A 15,537-nucleotide genomic window follows, 5' to 3' on the forward strand; every position below is an offset into this window, starting at 1 on the left:
ATGTCAGCATGCTGAGGTAGCTGTCATCGCTGCTGTGCCTCGCACTTATATCACGCAGGCGGATCCGGCACGCTTGCATTGGCTCCGTGCTGTGCAACGGGACGACCGTTTGAGTGTTTTGCAAGTAGGAACTAAGTTTTGGTTGGTTGTGTTCAGCAGTGCTATGTGGAAGCGCGCCCTGGTGAAGGACATAACGCGCGCCGTTCAGTTACTTTAGTGCCTTATGGGGTGGTCTACCGCCAGCTCACCTAGCGCAATCCGCGCATGAGCGGGGGGGGAGTGATCCATCCGCATTTCTTATGTCTGTTAGCACGTCATATGGCGTGACAGCTGTCACGCCAAAACATCTGGAGCGCACAAATTACGTGCCACGACCGAGTTAGTCGCTATCCGCAGGTGGTTAAGCCAACCGAAGGTAGTTAGGCGAACCGCGTATTGATTTAATTGAGACTTTGGGTGTTGCCTGACTAGCGTATAAGGCGCTTTCCGTTGTGATTTGAGGATCGTTCATCTGTCGTTAGTCGGATGAGCGTTACGTATCCAGGATAGGGCCTCGTGTGATAAGACCCGGCGTGGATCAGTCGATACTTCGCCATAAATGCGAGTGCGAAGAGGCCAAACATTTGTCGTTTGGCTCTCGAAGCAACTCTTCGTGAGCGTACAGACCATTGATTATTAAGGATAATATAATCATCGGAGGGTTGATAGGCCTGTTTTGGTGTAACAAGACTGTGATCCTACCCTACCTCGAGACGCGCATCAGAGCAGGATAGACAGAGAGTGTATACACAGCACTCCATAAGGTCCGCCCTTAGTGCTTATACCTCTAGGCTCGACAGGGATCCGTTCCCAGCCCGTCCTTGCCTACCGCGATCGCGCACATCAAGTTAACGAAGCTGGAGTGAGCCAGCCGAATCAAGCCGGAGCTTTGAGAGAAAGCTCCTATTGTATAATCATCATTACCCAGTGATCCATCCGCATTTATTATGTCTGTTAGCACGTCATATGGCGTGACATCCTGGCCACTAATTAACTGACCTGCAGCCGTTGCACGTTCGTAGGTGGCACCACCCTCCCTTAGCTGCATCTTCCGTAATCCAGCAGGGTTGCGCACCGTTGACGGCTCAGCCACTATGGACGGCTCGGTATCACTGTCGACGGGGTTCGACTCATCCGTGCTGTTGTCTTCGTCTTCGTCGTCTATTGCGCTGGCGCCCTGTCCTGTGGTGCACCTGCCGACGGAAGCAGCAGCCCCGAGACGAGCAGCACCTTCACCATGGCCAGCGGCATCCCCGCCAGTGCCAGCAGCAACCCCACCAGCACCAGCTGCACCGCCGCCATAGCCAGTGCCTACCTGGCCATCACCAGGTACACCAGTCACAGGGCCAGCTGCACCGCCGCCATGGCCAGTGCCGATCCTGCCAGCACCAGTGGCACGCCCGCCAGCACCAGCAGTGCCCCCACCGCTTTGCATCCCTGCACTTCTCCTGGCGGCTGGTGCTGTTTGACGTCCCCTTTCCTCCACCCTTCCCGCCCCATCCCCTTGTATGTTGTCGTGTCCATCTTCAGGTGCACCCTCAGCAGCACCAGCAGCACCAGCGCTGCCAGCGAGCACGTCACCTAGCCCACCTATGCCAGGCCCACCTGCTTCAGGCAGTGCTACCCCCCTAGCTTCCTCGGTGTTTTTCTTTCCCCGCTGCTTATGACTGGCAAGGGCGCAGGGGTGGGGCTTGTCCCACACATGGGCGTAGTCAGGGATCTTAGATGCAGGCAGCTTCAACTTCGACAGCTCCCTGCGCACTTCTGCAAGGGACATGTACTCCACATGGTCCCTGCAGTTGCCTGTGTTCACATGCGGCAGCTTGTGCTTCTTGTAATGTAATGTAATGTAATGTAATGTTACAGAGTGGGAAGCTTCTGGGCCGCTTTATCACATTGTCAGTTCTAGATCATTTATCACCTTATAGCACCATCCACCACTACCACACTGTACTTCGCCATACGAACTGTAAGTCCAAGGCGGCGGATCCAGCCTTCGGGGACCCCTCCTCATCCATTCACCCGAACACCCAAAGAGACGGAGGGTTCGGCAATCGCCACCAATCCAGCGTGCGAATCTGGTCCATCAACTGTGACCTCATCTCCACATCTCAGCAGCTAGCCATAATCTCGCGCTCCCGACTAATTCGGGGGTCTCCCCAGGAATCGAACCCAGGACCTTTAACCGCTAATTGCAGTAGTGTCAACCCAGACCAGACCCAGACGTGCTTCTTGTGGGAAACCCTTTGCTCCTCGTGCACACACAAGGCAAGCAGCTTATTGGGTGCCACAACGCTTGTGAAAACGTGACGTAGGTTTGCAGACTAACCACGTCCATGCTTTGCCGAAGTACGTGCACAAGTATGCTTACTGGACAACGCTTACCAAAACACGCTATTTGTAGCATAATTTGAAGCAAACAATTGCTTAAGGCTTGGAGCCATGGAGTGGGAGCCCATAATGTGTGAACGTTTAGGAACGTATAGGATCTTGCCCTACCGCATGTTGTTGGCCCAATAATGGGAACACCTGGTAACCGGCCTCGATTACCAGGCTATAAGGGGTCGTTAACGGGCTAGGGTCGGTAATCGGTCAGTTACCCGTAATCAGGCTCCATTACCGGGGTGGTTTACCAGGTCGTTTATCGGTCGGCCAGTTACAAGGCTAGGGTCGGTAATCGGTCAGTTACCCGGTAATCAGGCAGCATTATCGGGTGTTTACCAGGTCGTTTATCAGGCGGCCAGTTACAAGAATGTCCTCGGTAATGGGGCAATAACATAGATATTATTAGGACGATAACCGACCAAACTCTTACGCGATTACCAGCGATTACCAGCTCAATAGCGGGTTCATATTATCCCGCTAACATGCCGTTAACGGGATAACATGAACCCGCTGATGGTGTGACCTATACCGTCCTATGCTGTCCGTTAACAGCATGTTAACGGACAGCATAGGACCTATACCGTCCTATGCTGTCCGTTAACAGCATGTTAACGGACAGCATAGGACGGTACAGGTCACACCATCAACCCCTGCTGTCAGCTCTCATATTGTTGTGGCACACTTGCATATTAACCCTCGGATCTTTCCCCAATTCTCTGGTACTTTGCCGCTGGGCAATATCTTCGCTCTTATTTGGTTAACCATTGGGCACTTGCCTATCTCTTGGGCGCTGGCCCACCTTTAAGCGGGCACTTGCCTGTCTTTATCACGCGTAATACTGGATTATAGCGCTCTTGCTATAATCGTGACACTTGTCATTGGTAGACCCACTTGGGTTACGATTGCACCGATTGGTGATAATTCGCGTTGACGACTATATCTTCGGACCGTACAGACTTCTGTACGGGTCGTCCTAACGCAGAGGCATTTAGCCTCTTCTCATTCACTAATCGGTAGTTTTCACTACCACCCAAACAGTGGAAGTGGATACAACAAGTGGTATCGAGACGTTCGGTCTCGACCAGCTCTTCCGCACCAATCTCGATCGTTAGCCAATGTCAGAGGCTTACAGTGTTGGAGCGCTCGTGGCTGCTCTTCAGGGTAAGTGAAAGATCGTAACCATCTGTATTGTTTTGTCCTTGGTTGCATCGCCCATTGTGATCGCAGAGGTTAGAACGGGTGCGGCGGACCCAACCGAGGTAGAGCCGCCTCCTCAAGCCCTTCCCTTATCCGCGTTGGTGACCACGCCGTTATTACATAAGGGTAGGCTCTTCTTATTTAACTAAAATGTTTGACCCCGCTCCGTTAAATTTGGGCGGCGACCGTAATGGTGTAGACATGGCGTCGGGCGCACTTGATGCTCGCTCCACTTTGCCTGCCTACGCTGTTGCGGGACTTGTTTCTGACCCCGGGGCACCTAGTACTTCTAGAGGTCCGGGCGTCCCTATTGAGGTCCCTGTTGCTGTTCGCGAACCTGATGCGCGAACGCCATTCTCAACTTTTGCCGCAGCACCTTTGTTGCATATGCCCACTGGGGCTGCCGAGAATGTTCGTTTGAGGCCACTTGGTCCTAATAGCGATGAACGTCTCAACTCCTTGCCTTCTTTGGCCCCTTTCGCTCTTCGCCACCCGCTCAATACCCCTGTTAATCGCCCAAATGTCTCGCCTGTTATACCAGAGACTCAGACTACAGATGCAGACCGCCGTGCGGCGGCTGCGCGGGCGTTAGCGGCGGAAGCGGCTGCTGCTGCTGAGGCTGCGGTTGCGGCGGCAGCCGCAGCCGAGCCAGAGCCCTTACCTTCGTTTCGGCCTATTCCTTCTGCCGACCTCCCTCGGGTTAGTTTACCGACTCCTGTTTTGCAACTAGATACCAAACTTGATGCTAAGCAGACTGCCGCTCGCGTAAAGGCGTTTATTCGCGACGCGTCTTTGTTTTTCGAAATCGTGCCCTGGGGTAGGGACCATCGGTCTTGCTGCCTGTTTTTGTCGCAAGCGCTCCGTGGCGCTGCAAAAACGTGGTATGATGAGTGGTCCCTATCGCAGCGCGAACTCACTGCTCAGCTTGTTCTGGATAACCTGCGCACGCGTTTTGCTCCTCAAGTTATCTCTGTAGAACAAGAAGCACGACGTAGGCTCTCTGACAAATCTTTTGCGATGCGTGCTGGTGAAAGTGTACCAGCTTACCTTTCGCGTCTTGAGGCCGTCTTCCAAGACATACCCACGATCACTCCTAGTGAGCGTATGTTTTGGTTTTTCGAAGGCCTTTCTTCCTCCCTTCAGCCCCATTGCGCCACAGACGTCTATGGAAAGCCGTTTGCCTCTTACGACGCCCTGGTACAGCATGCCTTGGGCCAGGAAGTGCGCGCCCTGTCTGAACGAAAAGTTCGTTCTGCTCTTCGTTCGAATTCCGTTGCTTTGCAGGAATTCGACGGAGACCAGCCCCCGTTCAAGCACTTCGAATGGCAGACTCCCTCATACACAAAGCATTGCCCAATGGCCTACTACAACCTGCTCACATCTCTCAATCGGTACCACGAGGACTAGAGGCCCTTCTTTACTCAACATTGACAATCACTTGAAACTACAGGCGCCCTCCAGGTTCCTGATCACTGCCCGCGGTCTGCTACCTCCGCTGCTTCTTCAGCCCCCCCTTCCGAATCTCTGCCATGGCCTTCTTGCCCTTCTCCTACTGCACCTTAGCCCTGCGGGTCTGTACAGCTCGGCCGTTACCGACACCAAACGATTCCTTCCTCTTTGCGGGGTTTGACGCTGTGGCCCCGAAAGCTGATGGGTCCTCCGGCAACACCAGTGGGGTTTCCTTAGGGCGTGGACGTTTGGTTCGAGCAGGCACCACCATGGCCACCGTTTCTTGGCTCTCCCTAGCCTTAGCCGAGGATTGCCTCAGGCGCGTGGGCTGCCCTCTGCCATCCAATGCCCCTACAATAAGTGAGAGTGATTCAGAAATTAATTTTTATGTGTAGTCGTAATTAATTGCCTTGTTGTTAGTAAGTTCCGTGTGTAGTCGTAATTTATTGTCATGTTGGAGCTACAATTTACCTTTGTCATGTTTTCCGGTCCTGGTGACCTTGCGGCGCCCAGTTGGTTGAGGCACGGACTTGCTGTGGACCTTCTGGCTTTTGCTTCTGCCGTACTCCTCGAGCAGGACTTTGCCCCCCGTCCCCTCCTCCTCCTCCCCTCCCTCATCCTCCCCTCCCTCGTCCTCCCCACCCTCGCCCTCGTCCTCCCTGCCCTCGCCCTCGTCCTCCCCGCTGTAGTCCCCATCATCTCCCTCATCCCCATCCTGGCGGCTGCTCTTCTGGCCGAGGGGCTCCTGCTGCGTCTCCATAACGTTGGCCTGGCCTGGGGGGTTGTACATTTAGTTGTGAAGTTAGGAAGGGATACAAGCAACATGATGTATTGCATGACAGGGAAGCTTCAAGTAGGTAATGTATATGACCTTCATGTCTGATCTTAGTAACAACACGTGGGGTATTTAGCTTTTACTGAGCAGTGGTGTTCACTTACCCTCCGTTGCAGCCGTGTGGTTGCTCTTCTTGCGTTCCTGACCTGCAAAAGAGAACACGGAGGCACAGATTGCAAGTGAGGTTGAGGTCGTCTTGAGGTTGAGGAAACGTCCACGTTTCCTTCTTTGCATGCATTACCTGCTGGCTGAGTGCTGACCTCGACATGGTCAGGCACCCACTCCTTAAAGAGCTCGGTCGCATGGATGGCATCCAAGGTCGCCACGGTCTCGAGCTGAGCCTTATCTGCAGTCGTCAGTCCGATGGCCTTGAAGAAGTCCGACTTCTTCTTCTCTGCATGCATCGGCATCCGAAACGTGGGTTACTCCAACTAACGTAAAGATCAGCACTGTGGAAGTGTGAGGTGTAACGCACAGTTTGATTGAATATCGTTTGGTTTCCGAAACATCACCCTTTCTACCTGACTGGTGGTTTGCCATCGCGTTCTGCAGCTTCGCCTTCAAGACGTCATAGACAGCGTCGTCCGTAGCCTTGTCTTCCTGCTGAACCTTTGGGAGTCTGTCTCCTTAAGAACGGAATGAATGGCAAGTGTTGAAATAACATCGTGACAGAGTTGCAGAGTATCACAAGATAGCCAGCGCATACTGACAGAAAGCCTTAGACGGAGAGTACATGTGTGAACCCCCCCCCAGGGTATCCGTTACCTTTCTTTATCAAAAGCTTAGCCTGTTGCCCCCCGTTCTGCATACCCTTATTCCTTACCTGTTCCGGCGCTTGTTGTTGTCCTTGGGGACAAGAACACGAACGAGTGTGCTCGACTCCAAGGCGTTGATGCCAAGCGTGGTCATCAGCGCCTCTTGCATGTGCTTGGCGCCGTAGTACTCGGACGCCTTCACTAATTCCGCAATGAACGCGTCCATCTTCAGAGCCTTCTGCCGTAAGTAGTTCCTAAGTTTGTGGGCGACTGGACCACTGACGCCATTGGCGCGGGCCACCGCCGTAACGCCCGGGCTGCTGTCAAGAGGCGTAGGGAGAGATGGAGGAGAAACTCAGTCTTCTAAAACATCCATGAGCACGGAGTGTGCACACGTGAAAAGGTCGGCGGCTTCAAGTAATTTCAAAATGGATAGCAAAGCTACGTACACGTAACCACACTTTATAATACCCTATCAAAGTAATGTAAGGGGTTTGTGTTCGTTACCGAGTAGGTATGGATTGGCTTTGATCAGTACTACTCTGTGTCGTGTATGGCTTTCAGGGTTTTTCCACTTGGCCGCACACTAACTTTAAAGTTAGTGATAAAATTTCAAACATTATCTTTAGTGTGGACTTAGTGTGCGGCTAGTGGACAGGTGTTTCCACTAAGCGCCCCGGATCTATACGACAGGTTGCTTTAAGGCACCAAACCATTGATATAGTAAGAGTGGGTGTAATTTATAAATCGCAAATCATTATTGTTTTGTCGGCTAATCGCTGGAGTGTGGGCAATTCGACCGGTCCTGCTGTGAATTCCACTGGCTAGCGGGCTATTTAAATTTGCGGCTGTGGATGAAGGAAAATACAAAAGTCAGCGTAGGGCCTTGAGGAAGGAAAATGGCAAAGTATGAATTTTCTCGCTCGGAAGTAAATTTCCACTTTGAAAGTTATCAGCAGGTCTGAGGCCCTGATAACTTGTGTGCCACTAACAGGGTATTTCCACTTGGCCGCACACTAACTTTTGGACATTATCTTTAACGTGGACTTAGTGTGTGGCAGTGGACAGGTGTTTCCACTAAGCGCCCCGGAACCATACGACAGGTTGCTATAAAGGCACCAAACCATTGTTATAGTAAGAGTGGGTGTAATTTAATGCGCAAATCATTACAGTTTGGTCGGCAAATTGCTGGAATGTGGGCAATTCGACCGGTCCTGCTGTGAATTCCACTGGTTAGCGGGCTATTTGCGGCTGTGGATAAAGGAAAATACAAAAGCCAACGTAAGGCCATGAAGAAGGAAAATGGCTGACTATGAATTTTCCCGCTCGGAAGTTAATGTCCACTTTGAAAGTTATCAGCAGGTCTGAGGCCCTGATAACAAGTGTGCCACTAAGGCGGACTTAGTGTCCGAGGCGTTTCCACTGGGCCCTTCGGCTTTTCGCGTACGGAGCCCCTTTACGCGATTTTCTTAAAGAATTTTTACTTTCTATTAATGTATTTAACTAGTTTCTTATTGCTTGCATGATTTGCTGAGCCAGGTGTGAGATTTTTTGAACTTAATGTTAGTGTGCGGCCTAGTGGAAATACCCTGTAATGCGGACTTAGTGTCCGAGGCGTACGCGTACGCACTGGGCCGTTCGGCTTTTCGCGTACGGAGTCCCTTTACGCGATTTTTTAAAGGATTTTTACTTTCTATTAATGTATTTAACTAGTTTCTTATCGCTTGCATTATTTGCTGAGCCAGGCGTGAGATTTTTGAAACTTAATGCTAGTGTGCGGCCAAGTGGAATCACCCTGTTTGTCAGACAATTTAAGGCAACCCTCTACCATATTTTTAAGCTTAGTAATCTTTCCTTCCTTGTCTCTCAGCCAGCTTCTGACGTCGGGCTCTGCAGATCGGGAAAGTTGGGAACAAATGCTTCCTCCAGTCGCCAACTGGAGCCAGTTCCTTTCAAGTAATCTGCAACATAACACAAGGAGAGGTACTGTAAACGTATGCTGCACCTCATACTTTGACCGTAATAACGGAAACGTGTACGGCATCCACATGTTAGACGGCAAGAACCAAGCAGGCGTGTTACATCCTAATTACTTAACATTATATGTCACCTAAGACGTAAATGAAAATGTCGCCGCGACGGTTCCCTGTCTTCATACTTTCTGTGTTTGCTCTCGGAGGGCTACAGCACCGGCAGACCAACCGCCAAACGCTTCAACGATCTCAAACGGTACTCCCACCGCCCGAGCAGCAGAAGCGCCACCACGACGCAGGCTATAGAGAGAATGCACCCCGCGCATATGAGGCAAACCACACTCTGCAAGGACTAAGTTAAACCAATGCTCAGCACCACGCGTAGACTGACCGCCGGCCACAACCGCGCCGGATCACGCAAAAAACGCTGACGGACAGCCCACTGCAGGGAAACGGGCAACCAAACGGCAACCAAACGGCCCTTCCAATTGAGGGGTTTGTACTGAACAACTTGCTCCCCTTGAACGACAGCAACACGCGCCCAGGTTACCGACAGCAGAGAGTCTGGGCGAAGCAAGAGACAGAAACTCAACACGACGAACAACAACGGCAAGGCTAACTCGGAGCCAACGGGTACCACGGCCAACTGCTCATAAAGATGCCAAGCATACCTGCACTAAAGGCCAACACGAGCGCAGAAGCAGGCACCGTTGAGCGCTGCAAGCGCCCAACCTCGACGGAACGCGGCCAACAGGGTGTTGTCTCCGGCACAGGGCTTAGGGTACCCGAGCAAGTCATGCACGGAGATAATAGCACTGAAATAAGGCTGCGCTGTGCGGACTTGGATGGAGCCCTTGGCAGCGAGAAACTGACTCCACAAGAGCCCGGCATAATGGGAGGCCGGGAGAAACTCCAAACCTTCCCCCACACAGAAACACACAAAGGCGGCAAAATGCGACGCATACGACTGCCAGGTCTTGGCACCAACACGAGACATGACAACCTGAGCAATCTGCAAAAGACGCGCAGAGTGATCAAGACTAGGAGCCGCGAGCTGCAGCTGCGCCACCAACAACTTAGTAATGACGGGGGGCACTGCAACCGACTGAAGATCCAAAGAGTAGCGGGGAAGCGCCACACTATCCACCCGAGTGCTACATGATTGCGCCCAAGCTAAAACTGCACCCGTACTGCTACGACCTGCCAAGACAGGGGGGGAGGAAAGTGCTCGACCTGCCCTCGCCCAGTGCAAACATCTCCGTATTCGATGGCAGGAACACCAGGAGTCCGCGGTGCTGCTGGCGCCTCGGGCGCCGCGGGCGCCAACGACATCTGCCGCTACTGTGGACAGCCTGGTCTCTACGTCCGCGAATGCCCCGTTAAGCTGGCGGATGAGTCTGTTGGTCTCTACCGCAGCAATGCGTTCGAGCAGCCATGCAGTGCCGGCGCCGGCAGCAGTGGCAGTGGCAACCGCCATCGTGACGGCGGTGGCGGAGGCACCGGCAGCGGCAATGTCAGTAACAGCGGGGGCGACAGGGCACGTGAACGCGGCCATGTTGGATGTGGCAACGGCCGCCGCAACGGCAGTGACACTGCAGGCGGAAGCAGTGGCGGCGGTGGTGGCAGAAGAAGCTCACGCCAGAACCGTGCCACGGTGCTGGTCGTCGATGGCAGTGGTAGCAGTTCATGTGTTGTCCTAGACTCTGGCTCACCTTACCACCTCACGGGTGACCATTCCTTGATGCACAATTACATCCCTGTTGGCGCGCCTCAGCAAATCAAGTGGGGAAACAATCAGCTAGCCGACGTCATGGGAACAGGGCAGTTGCTCCTAGGATGCGCGATGGAGAATCTGTCTGGCTGTGCAATGTGCTACATGTCCCCAGCTCGGGACACACACTCATGTCTGTCGACCTTCTCGTGACGCGTGGCTGCTCGGTCACGTTCGCACAGACAAGACGGGCCGCCGGTTCTCGTGCGTACACCTCCTGCACAGCAGCTTGTCTATCACTGCATGGAGCGAGTGCGGGCATTACGTCATGGATGTGGACCTGCTGGCGCCGACCAAACGCGCCGTCAACATGCTCGGCACCGCGGGAGACAGAGCCGGCGGAGGTGGTGACGCTGGCAGAAGTGCCGCCGACGCCCCCAGCACCCGCGATGGCAGCACAACCAGCAGTGGCGCCGGCGGAGACCAGCCGAACGGCGCCAGCAATGGCCAAGGGCAACTGGGCGCCACTGAGTGCTCAGTCGCCGAACTCGCAGCAGTGCAGCGCCTGCACCACAAGTTCGGCCACCTTGGTTTACCGGGTGTTGGAGCAGCTTATCACCAAGCAGCTGGTGCATGGACCACGGGTCATTCCAGCGGCGCTGCATCAGGCGGCGGATGGCGTCTGTGAAGCCTGCGTCACCGTGAAGACCACAGCTACAGCCCACGTCAGCCGCGGCAACCGACCTCAGCATGCACTGGAGGTCGTGCACTCTGACCTGTGCGGGCCCATGCCGCCACGGGCCGAGGTGGGGCTCACTACTTGCTAACGCTGCTGGACGGTGCCTCGCCGTCTGCCGTCGCCCCCTGTGACGGGTGCGACGGGTGCGACGGGTGCGTCTGCCGTTCGCACCCTGGTTAGCCAAAACCAAGTGGGCAAAGCGCTGCAGGACATGGTGACGCGGCTGGAGGCTCACCACCCGAACCATGCACGGGTACGCACACTTCATAGTGATAACGGTGGTGAGTATGTCGCCGAGCAACTGGAGCAGTGGCTACACCAGCACAGCACTGCGCACACCCACTCGGCGCTGTACACCCCGGAGCAGAACGGAGCAGCGGAGCAGCTCAATCACACGCTCCTCGACCGTGTGCAGGCTATGCTGTACGATGCCGCCCTCTCGGACAGCTATTGGCCAGAGGCTTTGCTCTATGCCAACCTCCTGCGCAATGTGGCTCCCTCTCAGGGCCGGGAGGCCACGCCGTGGCCAGCTTAACATGGCGTCACCCCCGACGTCAGCCACCTGCACACCTTTGGCTGCCTTGCCTACGTCCGCATCCCAGCCAGCCAGCAGGATAAGCTCGGTCCCCGCATGAAGGCGGGAACCTAGCTTGGACCGGAGTGCAACACGGCCACCCACCGTGTCCTTGTTGACGGCAAGGTGACTGTTAGCAGCGACGTCACCTTTGATGACGACCACCACGGCCTGGCGTCTCAATGGGCGGGCACCCCCTTCGGCACCAGCCCCACCCGTCCTGGTGGCAGCGACCCTGGCGGCGGCTCAACACAGCCTGCCACACCGCCAACTCAAGTGGATGCCCCGCCCCCAGTGAACCCAGCACCCCCCCTCCGCCCTAACACTTGCAGTCAACGGCAACCACTGCACCCGCCACTGGCCCCGGTCAGCCTGGCCAACAACAGCAGCGGCGGCGGTGGAGATTTGGGTAGTCCACCGCTGCTTAACAAAGCGTCGGGTAGCACCGATCGCGCTGAGTTTAACGTGCCCAACGGCAGTGCCAATGGTGGACACAATAGTGCTGCACAGGAGCTTAACATGCCCGATGGCAGTGCGGACAGTGGAGGCCACAGCGTGGTGCAGGAGCCGCGCAAATATGAGGAAGCGGTGGCGAGTCCGCAAGCTGACGAGTGGAAGAGTTCGATGGATGACGAGATCCTGTCGCAGCTCTCCAACAAAACATGGGAGTCGGGCACACCGCTGCCCGGTGCACGCATCCTGGACTGCCGCTGGGTTTACAAGATCAAACAGGAGCCTGGCAGCAAGGTACACTATAAGTCGCGTTTGGTGGTGAAGGGCTTTGAACAGCGCGCGGGCGTAGACTACGGAGAGCTGTTTGCACCCACCACACGTGCAGCCTCCCTGCGGGCACTTCTAGCTGTGGCAGCGGCCAGGGGTATGACGGTCCATCAGATGGACGTCAAAACGGCTTTCTTAAAAGGCGACCTAGCAGAGGAGCTATGGATGCGACAGCCACCAGGTTACAGCAATGGCGACCCGACGCAGGCGTGCCAGCTGTTAAAGTCCGTCTACGGCCTCAAGCAAGCCCCATGCTGCTGGTACGAGAAACTGGCGGCGGAGTTGGGCAAGCTAGGCTATGAGCCGTCTATGTCCGACCCCGCACTATTCGTCAAGCGTGGGTCCGACGGCTCAATTTATGTGCTCATGCACGTTGACGACATGCTGGTGGCGGCACACAACCTGCAATTGGTCGCGGCCGCCAAGGCGGCCATAGCTGGTTGCTTCACAGTACGAGACCTTGGAGAGGCGCGCTACTACATCGGCATGGAGATCATCCAGGACCGCCGCAACCGCAGCATCATGCTTACGCAGCACAGTGCTGGGCATCACTTAGATCGCCAGAGGAGGAGTGCTGAGGGCTTTGAGGATCGGCCTCAGTTCATTCCTTTTTTCCAAACGCCAAAATGGCCTGTTTATTACTTTTAAGGAATATATTAATTTAAAAAAAGACACTGAGCTGAGTACCGGCCATAGAGGGCTGTCCTTGCTGCTGTAAATTAATGCGAAAAATGATAGTCTTCAAACCGGTAACCAGCCCCGGTTACTGCCCAGTAACGATCAACCCGGTAACCCAATCGTAACCACCCCGATTAACGGCCCCCGGTAACCATCCACCTGGTAACCGGTCTCCGCATACCCTGTTAACGACCTAAATTGCCCGATAACCGGGCAAGTCTATGTGGTAGGGTATTGAACCATTACTACTACAGCAAACAAGTGTGCGAATGTGTTTGCCACCTCTATTTCGACGGGAATTACACGCAAGCGCAAATAGCTGAGGCTTTCGGGCAAAGACCTTGCGAGAGGACTGTGCAGGTGCTATCATACAGTCCTACTTGTGTGAGTGCGTGCGTGCGTGTGCGTGTGCGTGTGTTGCAAGTATCTGACCAGGCCTGAGACTGCCCAGGGACTACTGCCCAGCCCCAATGGAAAGACCACCTAAGCTCTCTCCCGCAGACAGGAGAGGGGCGTGAGGGGCCTCTGTCCCCTCCTAAGCAGCCGAGAGCCGCAGGTCCGCTAGTTCCGCTCTCCTCCCCTGGGGGTTAAGGCTCCGTCACGCGAGTTTGAGCACTGAGCCTGAAACACACAAGAAGACTGGCTCAAGAAGACCGAGGAAACCCGGAAACCCTGTACAGACCCTACCCCTCCTTATTAAGGCACCAGGCCCTAATAGAAAGCTCGGTCTCTCACCCGATTCGCCGTTGCTTGCCCGCAACGGGGGGGGGAGCAGGCAGGGTTCATTGTTCGTGCTGAAATCCATAATGACCACCTGAAATCGCCATGCCCCAATGTTTGCACCAAATGCTTATATGTTACCGGTTAAGCTGTTGGGAGTTAGAGATTAACAACGGCCAATTCGACACCCGGACAGGCCAATTCAGGCCCAGCACAGCCCAATTCCGGGGCTCCACAGGGCCATTCGAGACCGCCAGAACAATTTAAGACCCTGACGGACCAATTCTTTTTGTCAGGAATAAAATCCAGGCTAATTCTGCGACAGAGCTCTTCCCTAATTCCAGCCCGGATCCTACCCTCCTAGGGTTAGGACACAAGGTCGGGGAGAGCAAATCTTTGGACTGCCCCGGTCGCACAATTCCTGTGCTTCCCTAATTCGACACTCCGAACATGCCAATTCTGACTGTCCGAATGTCCCTGCCAGGCCAAATCGACACCCCGACAGGCTAATTCTGACTGTCGGAATGTCCCTGCCAGGCCATTTCGTGTCCCTTTCAGGCTAATCCTGACTGTTGGAATGTCCCTGCCAGGCCAATTCGTGTCCCTGTCAGGCCAATTCAAGGGCCTGTCCCGGCAATTCAACTTGTCCCAGGTGTAGACCCCGTGCCAATTTCAACCCTTCTACCGAGCAATTTTGACCAATTGCAGGGTCTGCCCCGAAACTCTCAGGCAGGCATCCAGAATCGCGGGAGTTGAAGGAACTATTGAAACTTTATGAAACTCTGTAACTACTGTGTTGGTTTTGATTCTGTACATGGGCCAGGAAGTGGCAGGAACCCTACACGCCTGGTTACCGTCCTCCGTACTCATTCATTCATTGTGTGTGAATGTGTTCAACGAAAAGATACCACCACCCGAACCGACCCGAACCAGTGGCAAGGCGAGATGCCCACAACGTTAAACCCCTTTCATTCGTTCATTCAATCCTTCAACCAATCAATCATTCATCCAATCATTCATCCATTTCAACCAGACGAAGAAGCGCCTGAACACAACACTGTGGATACAGAACCGTGCATGGCCACAGCAACACGAGTTAACCGTGTGCTGGCGTCCACTCAATCAAGTTGGCTTTTCTCCAGGACTTCCAGAGCGGAGGGCTGAGACTTCTCCGCTCTGAATACTTCCATGAATGCACCATGGTTCATTTACCATCGTTCGACGCAAGAACCTACGGTGATAATATAAAGCGAAATGCTTAGTATACTCGGTTACAAGGATGTTCAGAAATGCTTCCCTGTTGTGTAAATGACTTCAGCAATCAAAAGGGAACACGCCTCAGAGATGGCGCAACAACGACATAGAGTTGTATAACTATGTCAAAAGCACTTCCGCTGTTGTGCACTGTCATGCTTTAATGCGATGCATCACGCTTCCGTACAACAAGAGTTGGGTAGGCATGTATGCTTGGGTCACAAGCATATCACAGCGAACTTTACAATAGCATTACACAACTACCCAACTTCAGTGTGTAGCGGTGTTTATCTAGAAGCTAGGTTACTGTCATGTAGGAGCGGCGAGCAAATGGCCGCGATCGATGTCACACTGGAGGACATTGTGGACGATGGAGATGCCCGGGACCAGCGGACACGCAGTCCCAACGATGCGGTGCGTCATTTCTTGCTTTACGTGTTTCCAACAT

At 54.1% G+C, this 15,537-nt stretch overlaps 2 protein-coding genes across 2 annotated transcripts; both read right to left on the reverse strand.

Moving 5' to 3' along the window:
- Positions 1-826: 826 nt before the first annotated feature.
- On the reverse strand, positions 827-1,341 carry VOLCADRAFT_100363 (uncharacterized protein; the record flags this gene model as incomplete). The annotated part of the gene is made up of 2 exons (XM_002958971.1): positions 827-1,038; positions 1,233-1,341. The coding sequence occupies 2 exons, from the start codon at positions 1,339-1,341 to the stop codon at positions 827-829; spliced, it is 321 nt and encodes a 106-aa protein (XP_002959017.1).
- A 3,728-nt stretch (positions 1,342-5,069) lies between these two features.
- On the reverse strand, positions 5,070-7,280 carry VOLCADRAFT_108421 (uncharacterized protein; the record flags this gene model as incomplete). The annotated part of the gene is made up of 6 exons (XM_002958972.1): positions 5,070-5,844; positions 6,010-6,051; positions 6,147-6,299; positions 6,427-6,524; positions 6,729-6,980; positions 7,252-7,280. The coding sequence occupies 6 exons, from the start codon at positions 7,278-7,280 to the stop codon at positions 5,531-5,533; spliced, it is 888 nt and encodes a 295-aa protein (XP_002959018.1). The 3' UTR covers positions 5,070-5,530.
- Positions 7,281-15,537: the final 8,257 nt, after the last annotated feature.

This window comes from Volvox carteri (assembly GCF_000143455.1).
Source record: "Volvox carteri f. nagariensis unplaced genomic scaffold VOLCAscaffold_115, whole genome shotgun sequence".
Taxonomy (NCBI): domain Eukaryota; kingdom Viridiplantae; phylum Chlorophyta; class Chlorophyceae; order Chlamydomonadales; family Volvocaceae; genus Volvox; species Volvox carteri.